Source organism: Cydia pomonella, unplaced genomic scaffold (genome assembly GCF_033807575.1).
Source record: "Cydia pomonella isolate Wapato2018A unplaced genomic scaffold, ilCydPomo1 PGA_scaffold_169, whole genome shotgun sequence".
Classification (NCBI taxonomy): Eukaryota; Metazoa; Arthropoda; class Insecta; order Lepidoptera; family Tortricidae; genus Cydia; species Cydia pomonella.
In genome coordinates this window covers 254,712-264,916 of record NW_026907811.1, presented here as the reverse complement: position 1 = coordinate 264,916, position 10,205 = coordinate 254,712, and the positions used below count along the sequence as shown (strand labels likewise).

The window sequence follows — 10,205 nt, the reverse complement described above, 5'->3', positions numbered from 1 at the left end:
ATAGCTGGTATTTTCTATGGAGAGCGTTGTCTATATATATATATATTCCGTCGCTGATTGCGAACCAATCAAAACATTATTAAATCAGACCGTTGTAATTGAAATTAATTGTATAATGAAGTAAAAATGAAAATATTCTAATTAAAATGCAACAATCAACCTTAGGATTTATATTTTACTTATTGGATTTATTGGAAATTAATCCACGCTCCACGCCACCAATCCGGGCTCCACGGTGCCCTACATTTGGCGACAGATGGAGGTGGCGGTAAATTGTCAAAGAGAAACTGTTCCCTCGAAGTGGCAACTACCTTCAGTGATGAGGAAACCGATGCAAGTAGGAGGAAGAAATTATAATTATCTAGTGTAAAATATGTAACTGTTATTTTTGTCCTAACAACTCAGGACCTGTCCTGACCTTGTCCTGACAAGCATACGTTTTAACGTATGTACTCGTTTAATATTACTCACGTAAGCTAATTCAGTTTTATGATGTTATTACATTACAATATTTTATTATTTCGTTTACTATTTTTATTTATTTAGTTGTCTTATAAGCTAACATTATTTAAGTGTGAGCACTAACCTCACATAAAAAAAATATTAGTCAAAATAAGTGGTCAAACATAGACAAACAATATCATCAGTCGTTATGCGTCAGTAATTGTATTCATTGTGCCAGGGCCGATTAATTAACTTTTGCAGGCGGGATAAACGAGTGATTTGTTAAAATACTCGCCTATCCTCACTTCTGAGATATAAGGGGTCTAACCATAATATTAAAAGAACGGTAGGTGTGATCAAAATACATTTATTTGGCACAATGAATATAACCTCTTCCAATCTAACTAACCACACGACAGTAGTACGCTTGTCGCTTAGACAAGCAATTATATTGTATCGAGTTCTAACAAAACAAAACGTACTGACCTGCTAATAATACAATCAACGTAACCACTTGTAATTTGCATCGACTGTCATCGTTCGACTGTCATCGTTCGAATGTCACCTCCCGAATGCTCGTTCAATATTTAAGATGGAGGGATCGATCACGTGACTCTTCACGTGATCGATCGTTACAAATACTTTTAATAGTATAGTTAGCTTATTTAATCTAGAAAAATGTATTATAATGACAAAATATCTATATAAACTAAACAGTATCCTTACAGTATGTAGGTAGCTACTTTTTATCCCGTAATTCCCGCGGGATCTGTTTCTACGCAGACGAAGTCGCAGGTGGCCTCTAGTTACTCATATATAAGCGGCGGCGTCAGCGTTTCGGCACTTCGCTCCCGTCGTACCTACTCCGTGTCCGGCGCTCCCCCGCGCGTCTCTTCAGGCCCCGACTGGACTCGCGCGATAGCACAAGCGAGCGAACAGTTCGAATGAATTAGTTGTACACGGATAACGTTATCTCGCGCTTAGTTGAATTATATTATTAGTTTTTCAATGTGAAAGTTTCAAGGTATACATATATAGATTTTAGGCTGAGAGTTTAGTAGTAGAATATTTGTATCGTATGTTTGAGTAATTTTGAATAATCTTAAGTCAAAGCGTACCTACTAGACTAGACTAACACTATCTTAACCTACTTGCAGGTTTATGAACAAACACGATGCCATTCAAAGTGATTCAAACTATGGAACGAGGCTGTCTGCGATTGACGACTGTCCCAGAGCAGTGGGAAAAAAATGGTACTTTGTTCTGGCCCAAAACTAACGCGGAAAAACTTAGAAGGCGCGAGAATTGTTATCCAGATCCTACTTGGAGAACTTTTAATTGTGTTTTGAAAAGAAGCCATTTACCAACATTTAAAGACGCAGAAAATCAAATAGATGCAATGAGTGATAGGTCCGATACCGAGACGGAGAATGAGTATCGGAACAATTCGCTATCTGTAACCACCCAAAGAGAACCGTTGGCTCATTCTTTTAATAAAATGGCGCAGGAGTTGGTAGAGGTAAGTTTAATGGAAGAAAATTATTTACAGTTTGTTTAGATATTAGATTCCGTATCACAGGTTCGCCCGCACACAAAGGAAGCAACTTTCCAGCTTAATAAAAATTAGTTGTTCCATATTCATTGATCCTGTAGGTACCTATTGAAAATTACTATGGATCAGCTGTTTCTTTTATTTGCTCCAATAGATGATTTTTACCAACTTTTTAAAGTTATTTTAGATAGGTACTACTTATGCGAGAGTAATGCACAAAATATTGTAGTTTTTAGTGGTGCAGCCTATTTTTTTTAAAGTCTTATAAATAGTATGTTTATTTACTTACATATTGTTATAGAAGTAGGTATATATACAAGCCGGTCATCGCATAATAATAATAACATATTCTTCAATACAACAAAATTTATATTCTGTGCATATATCATTAGAAATCGGTTATTGTAAAATATCGTACTAGGTAATTACAATTTTATCTTACGACGAAAAAAGCCGATTTAAATTGAGTATTTTTGATTTGTCAACATAACTTTTCATCAAATTAAACCTTATAATGTGTTTGTTGTAATGGACACAATGAAAGGAATATGCGTATTTGTGATGACGTGCACCTGAGTTGTATCTTGGGTTTCTGAAATTTTTAATAAAGAGTTAACTTTTACAGAATGATCAAGAAAATATTGCTGCTGCTATGCTAGAAAAGGAAAACATACCACCGGGTGAAAACTATGATGCTGCCGTTAATATTGTTCAAACTCTGGAACCAAACTCTTTACCAGAAACAATTGACCTAGGCTGTGAAAACACAGACAACCAAAGTCAAAACATTTTGATATTAAATCAAGATGTACCACTACAGCAAATTCAAGAGGATATACAGGCTCTTAAACATGATCTCAAAACAATTCTTACTAATCAAAATGCTTTGTTTGAACTTCAAAACAAATTACTTTTAAAACATTCAGAATTTCAGACCCAATTCGAGGAATACATAAAGCTGTCTTCTAAGCTACCAGCTCAGGATCGGGATGATGGTATAAATACCATAAAAACTTCAAATGATTTTGATGACTTTGAAAGAAACCTGTTAGATGCAGTATTTAAAGAAGATCATAAAAAAAAATTACGTGGGTTATGTAGCAGAGGATCTGGAAAGGGTACTTCAAATGCATACTACCTCATTGATCATTTATTTGACAGAGAGTTTTTGAAAAGTTGTACATGGACTGGTTCATCAAAGAAAGACCCGGTAAAGATTTGTTTCAAAGCCCGAGAAAGAACAATTAATTTTTTCCATGATATTGTGAAGGAATCAGACGAAACATTCAGCAAAGCAGATTGCGAAAATTTTTTCAAAATTATACTCAAAAATGCTCACCAGCGCTGTGAGAGCAATAAGAGAGCATCTTCAGCAAGACAACGTACTAAGGGGAAAAAAACTAAAAATGATACTGCTACAACATCTTCTGTGTGCGCTATAGAACAGCCAGCTCAAGAAGATAATGTTCGTCCTCCACCCGAACCTTTGCTAGATCAGCCAGTTCCAGCAATACCTGAATCCTCAGAACAAAATCAACTTGAGAATGTAGAGGTGATAAACCTGCCCAGTGCTGCTGCTGTGCTGCCGGAAAATTAATTACTTAAGTAACAAAAAAATGTGTTAACTTTCTAGAGTTGCTGTACCTATGAAACTGAAATAGTTCTCCAGTTAAAAAAGAAAAAACAGTTAGGTATTCTACATAAAAATTTCTACTACACTCTAGAAACTTCAGAAATTTAATGTCAACAGCTACTGAAAGTTCATGCAATAATTTTATTTGCTGTTTGGATAACATATCTTTGTAGTCCTTTTTTATTTATCTAGTGTTTATTTTTTTATTTGAATTTTTGGCTCTTACGAAGCCCTAAAAATTATGTTCTTGAAGAAGAAGAAATTATGTTGAAATTATTATTCGTTTTTTCAAGTACGCACGAGTATTGATTATCTACGTTGTGGTTTATTTGACAACAAGTTTTAAATCTAGGTACCTACCTACTATAGGTAAGTATATAAGTTGATTTGTTTTTAGAGTAAGGCTCATGCTACACTGGATCAGGAATGAGGACCGCTCCGGACTCACACACAGTCCGTGTGGTAACTGTCTATGTCTCGCCCCGGAACGGACCTACATCGTAACTATCCTGCATTCCCGCTCCTGTGTATCATAGGCTTTAGGCTACAAATACCTGAATAAGTTAAGTATGTTATTGTGCCGCAATTTTTTTGACCTTAATATTACCTACATAAAAATGTTTATGTATTTTTTAAGTATTATTCCGAGTGAAGATGCATGTGAATTTAAAGATTGGTTAAATAGTATGTAGCTAAAGAGTTTATTATGTCTCTAACAATAGTTTTATATAAAGTTTTTACTTTTAGTGTTAGATAAAGATAATAAATACCTCATAAACCCAGACTGATTAAAGTAACTATTCTGTTAATGTAATTTAAAGTACAAATTAGTTACTCCCGTTTTTTGAATGTTATTGTACTAAACTTTGATAAGTTGTTGATTGAATGATAAATAAAAATACCTGTTAAATTTTTGTAAATTTGTCTTATTTATTAAAACCATAAACTACAGAGTATGAAGTAATGGCACTAAATATATAAAATTATTGAATAACACACTTACAAACTTACACTTTATGTCTGCAACTTTATACACAGTTTTTATTTTAATCATTTCTCTGCAATCACATTTACAAATGTTGAAAAACGATGAGCTTAAGGGTTCTTCAAAGGCATTTTGGGTGTTTATTATATGATAGCCATGTATTTCTATTTCCTGCTCTTGATTCCCATTATTTTTAAAATTAACCGATACAAACTCCACCACGTGGTTTGATTTAGTTAGAAACCATTTATCTTGTTTCTTTGCTGACAATATAAACGTCCCTAATTCTAATATTAAGCCAGATTTTCTGCATTTTCCTTTCTTTAGTGCCGGATATTTCTTGTTTTCATTTAGCTTTTCTATATCCATTAACGACATTTCATTAATTCTGTTTGCGACTTGTTGAAGTGCTTTATTTCCTTGCCTTACCATTTTTTTTATGGAGTAAAGTTTATTTTCAAAGCAATATGCATTGAAATTTTGGAGAATCCCAAATTTTTTTACTTCATCAACCAAATGTAAGAGATTATGTATGTTGCTTGTTATATAGTCTTTCCCATAAATGGTTTTGAATTGTTCAACAAAGTGTTTTAACATTTCCTCAGCGATACGAAGTAAATGGAAATAACTATCATTGGAGCAAATAGTGATTGCACAAAATAAATGCATGAAATGATTATAAGGTTCCGCTCTTTGGACTTCTTGAAGTATTATAAAACTGAGATAGTAAAAAAAACAACGGTACTCAGACCCTTTCCAGTGAGCTAAAACATCGACGGTTCTTACTGACCGGTGTATCTCTTTAGGCATAATACAACTTTTTAAAAAGCTGTTAACCTTCTCAATATTTTGCGCATTCCATTTTGTTAAATATTTCCCGAAATTTCCATCCCTCCAACCTATCAGAAGCCTCTTCATCAACCCAAGATCTATCAAGTGCAGCGAGTCCGATACTGGAAAATCTTCAATCATGTCGATGTTTAAGCTAAGTAGCGGTGAGTCTTTCTTGTGATGTTGTCCATACTTCTTCGCACGAAAGTCACCGTTGTTTCTTTTAGAACTGTGACACTCAATAAATGTCACAGTATTCGATTTATGGGAATATTCTCCGACGACTGTACATTTTAGACAGCCATGTTTGCTGTTGAAATTTGAAACACCTGTAAAAAAATAGTATAAATTGGTTAAATACCTTCATATTGTGGTGTTCATCTTAGTAAGCAGAAGTAAGTAACTCGTACGAAAAAGAAGACGGTACTTAAAGATTTTTCTGAATTAATGTGTAAGTACCTTTACTGATAGCTTGGCCTGATAATTCTAAAATCCTTTTAGTACATAGAGTTTGATGGGAGGTGAAGCAATATAATAATATTGTCTGTAAACTAAAAAAAAATATCCTACCTTTTATCATTGCTCTAGCTGGTGAATCACAGATAAAAGCTCTCAGTTTTACGTGGATAATTTTTTCTTCGTTTGAGTCATGAGCAGCGTTAAGTATTAATCCTTCTTCAAGTTGCTTCATTTCTGTCACGAAAGGCTTCAAAAATGAGTCTAGGTCCGATGGTTTTCCATCTCCGGCATAGATACCTGTTAAAAATAAATAGGTAAGTATAAGTAAGTATCATAAGAAAAACACTACTACTACTTTTTAAGTACCTACTTTAAGTTAATAAAGATGTTTTGTTACTTACCAACAACAAACGGAGCCAAATTTGGTATCTCGAAGACGGTACACAATATGGGCCAAAATTGGTATCGCGAACTATTGAAAACTGGTAGTCCATCAATATTTATGTTTAGAGAAATTTCATTTGGTAGACACGAAACATTTTCGAAAATTCTTTTCAAACATTTGATCAGGCCATTGTGCCAGTAGTGTCCTGGGGCTGAAATGGTAATTTGTAGGTTTTCTCTGTTTGTGCCTAGAAGTGTTCGCGCATCTCGAGGTAAAACGTCGTTTAATCTGATATTTACAATTTGAAGTAAAGAGTTCAAAGCAGCATGAGAAATATTGTAATTTAAAGCCCAGTTTTTCATAGAATAACGCAATTCGAAATTTTTGTTGTAATCAGAAAGATTTTCCTCCTTTTCATCGCTTTCATAATCGCTTGATGATTTTTCATTATTGCTTTCATAGTCCGAACCCCTTCCATCCGAAGTACTACTAAAGTTATTTTGTCCGGAACCCTCACCTGAATTTGCGATGCAGTCTTTACCCGATAAATTTAAAAAGTCAGTGCTCACTCCGGTTAACATTTCCTGGTAGGTTTTCTTAACCTTTCGTTTATAAGAACCACTCTTTTTAAACCGCTTCCACTGATCTAAATCCATTTTTATATCATTCAGAACAACAAAGAACAAATCGTGAATTATGAGTGATCAATAATGGCTGGCCACAAATCCTACAGTAAGATTTGGAAAACCATTCAAATCGTGTTTTCGACTATATCGGTTGTTTCCAGAAAAAGTGGCATTTGAAGAGTTCTAGCCAGGATTGATTTAAGGTTTCTAAGACGATAGCACTACTATGAAATACCCATTTAAATCTACCCAGGCTTATATCGGCATATGACAAACCCCTATTAAGTGCATTTTTGCCTAACGAGTCCTGATATAAGCTTTTCTGGATTCGTAAAACCGTTTAAAGCTCATTTTTTCTTATATTGGTGATTTAAAGCAAAATTGGCCTTATTAGGGTTCTAACCAGGATTATTCTGGATTTTTTAGATTATAATGCTACTGTGGAATGCCTCTGTAAATCGACCTTGGCTTATATCGGCATATGATAAACCCATATAAAGTGTGTTTTTGCCTACAGAGTCGTGATATAAGTTTTTCCGGATTTGTGAAACCGTCATAAGCTCGCTTTTGCTTATATAGGTTATTTCGATCAAAAGTAGCCTTTAAAGATTTCCGACGAGGGTTTTTTAGATTTATTCGATTATATCTTTTCTATGGAATAAAATCCATTTGATGTTAATATGAATTACAAACTTTAAACCTAAGTGCTCTTTAGTAGTCTAAATTGAATTGACTTATATTGGTCACAGAAAAAATGCTTATATGAGACTATAAGTAAGACTAAAAAGAGTGATTGTTCCTCAGTGCATATTTTCCTCGAATATGCTCATATAGGAGCCTGGAGATTAAAATGCGCTTAAAGCGATATCCTATATGCGCATATAAGTCTGGGTTGTCGGAGTAGTTCCTCTTGAGAGTAATTAATCTTAATACATGCTCTTATAGGAGGTTAAGTCCAGTAGTAGCCATGAATTGTGATCCTATATACCGATATAAGTCCAAATTGTAAGAGTAAGCGTACTTGAGTAAAAACAAGATTAATATATGCTGATATAAGTGCGGTGGCATATTCTGAAACCATTATAGTAGCCATATAAGTCCAAACAGGACTATAAAATCACATGCCAGGATTATTTTGCTTGTTGGGTAGTTATTTCATTTAACGTCCAACATCACATGGGGATCCATGGCGGCCCGGGGTGCCAGCCAGTGAAGCCCGAGAAGAAAAATAAAACAATAGATGGGCCAGAGATGATCTTAAATAAGTGACCTTGTTTTACACGTTGGACGCCATGGAGAGCACCAGTTGAGTAAGCTGGATTTCCGAGCAAAGCGGCTCTGACGCAACGGCAGCTGCGTCAAGAGTCGCAGCGGTAACAGACGCAAATTCGCTTCCGAGCGGCGCGGCTCCGGCGACAGTCGCAGTTGTTATTCCATATACTTATGATGAACCGATCAATTATGAAAATATTATTAGACGAAGAGCCTACCAAACTCAATTTTCAAAAGTAGAACAGACGAAGGCACTTATAGCATCTTGATAAAAAAGCATTTAATCGAACAAACGATTTTGTCGGTTAAATAAAAAACAGTTTAATTTTATTTTATCATTGGTATATAAAGAACTTGCGCCAAAAACATCAGTTTCCCTGAGACTTTCTGTTTAGGTCCGTTTTTATAGCCTGGTTCGCTTAAATCGTACAAAATAGAATGTTGTGATACTAAATTTACAAGTGTCTCGTTTTCCTCTTCAGTGAATATGTAAGTACGGTTTATTTCTTAGATATTCTAAATATTGACATAACCTCATAACCACGTGCAATCGGAACGGCTGCGTGACAGTGCATGCGCAGACTAAAGGTGCAGTTCCGAGACAAGCGACACTGACGCCACTAACGCCGCGTTAGTATCGCCGCGACAGAGCGATAGTACAAGGTTCTATATAAATACATGACGGCGTGTACGAACACGGCGATACTTGACGCGGCGCTACTGTCGCAAGGCGTCAGCGGCTGAGCCGCGCTTCCCCTCGTGCAGTGTTGCCACCTTAGTTGTAGTAAAAAGGGCTGTTGAAGAAGCTAAAAAGGGCTAGATAGGGCTAGATGGAGCACTTGCTGAGCCTTGCTGTATACAGGCTAATAAAACACCTTAATACTGATTTCAATCATTTGTTTAATTTTTAGTTTGACTAACAATATTATCAAAATCGAATAAATTTTGAAGATTTAATCAATCAACTAAGTTCAAAAATTAAAATATTATTAAGTTAATGAATTAAGCTAAAATGATTCATAACCGGTTAAATTTTTTAAGAATTTAAATTTAAAACAATTATTTACCATATTGGTAATAAAAAAACATTAACAAAAAATAATCAAAAATCAAATTTAACAAAAAATACTTAATCAAAAATCAAACAAAATTTAACAAAATACAATCAAAAATCAAAGTCCTCATCTGAATCTTCTATGATTTGATTTGGTGGAGCAGAAGAAGTAGATGGCTCATTGCAATCCACGGTATTTTTTGACAATTTGAAAGTGTATTTCAAATTACTTCCACATTTTTTAATTATGTCCTCAGGAAACTTGTGAGAAAAGCAAGTTTGTTTGAGTCGTTTTAATCCCCATCGTATATTCAAAATTGCAATCATTGTTTTTAACCCCATCCTGTTTCTCGTTTTGGTTTTGATCAAGTTCATTGAGCTGAAAACGCGCTCTACATCGGCGTTAGAATGAGGCAAAGATAAAATAATTTTTGCCAATTTTCCAAGCTCCTGATATGGGTTGTTTCCGGCAGCATCCTTATGAACAATCACTTCACACCAAAATTTTACGCTGTCTTCTTTATTCTCCCAATCCTTGTTTGCAATGTGCCTATATTGTGTCAATATTTTATCGATTTCTTCAGGCTGCACACCGAACGATTCAGCAAGTTTAACAATGGGTAGTACAGAATTGCTCTTTTTTAACGTTTCTTTAACAGAAAGAATTGTCATGGTCTCCAGGTTTTTAAAGTTACTTGGCAAGCGCTGCTGTAATTCACTTATTAATTTCAGAGTAAAATCAATGCATCTTTGTTTGAGTGCTTTTTTTTCCGGTTCTCCTTGACTCGACTTACTTAAAGAATCTTCAAACATGTATCTCATGTATGGGTTCGGATCAACATAATCGTTGACTCGTTGAACAAAATAGTCTATTCGGGAATTCGGGTTGATAATTTTATGGCACAAACTTTGAATGAGTCGTTTCAGTGCATCTAGGAGTAGTACCGGATCTGTTCCTTTGCCT

The 10,205-nt window shown here is 34.9% G+C and overlaps 2 protein-coding genes across 3 annotated transcripts; one reads left to right on the top strand and one right to left on the bottom strand.

The window, feature by feature from the left end:
* The first annotated feature begins 1,169 nt into the window (after nucleotides 1-1,169).
* Nucleotides 1,170-3,593, top strand: LOC133533493 (uncharacterized). The gene is made up of 2 exons (XM_061872483.1): nucleotides 1,170-1,963; nucleotides 2,622-3,593. Exons 1-2 carry the CDS (start codon nucleotides 1,619-1,621, stop codon nucleotides 3,591-3,593), a joined length of 1,317 nt encoding a protein of 438 aa, XP_061728467.1. The 5' UTR covers nucleotides 1,170-1,618.
* Nucleotides 3,594-4,534: 941 nt separating this feature from the next.
* Nucleotides 4,535-8,372, bottom strand: LOC133533483 (uncharacterized). Of its 2 annotated transcripts, XM_061872474.1 has the most exons (3): nucleotides 6,306-8,372; nucleotides 6,016-6,201; nucleotides 4,535-5,774 (listed from the first exon to the last, which is right to left on the bottom strand). In XM_061872474.1, the coding sequence occupies exons 1-3, from the start codon at nucleotides 6,943-6,945 to the stop codon at nucleotides 4,576-4,578; spliced, it is 2,025 nt and encodes a 674-aa protein (XP_061728458.1). In that variant the 5' UTR covers nucleotides 6,946-8,372; the 3' UTR covers nucleotides 4,535-4,575. The 2 variants fall into 2 exon arrangements, with proteins under 2 accessions (XP_061728458.1, XP_061728460.1); XM_061872476.1 differs by having other exon boundaries at nucleotides 6,016-8,372.
* Nucleotides 8,373-10,205: the final 1,833 nt, after the last annotated feature.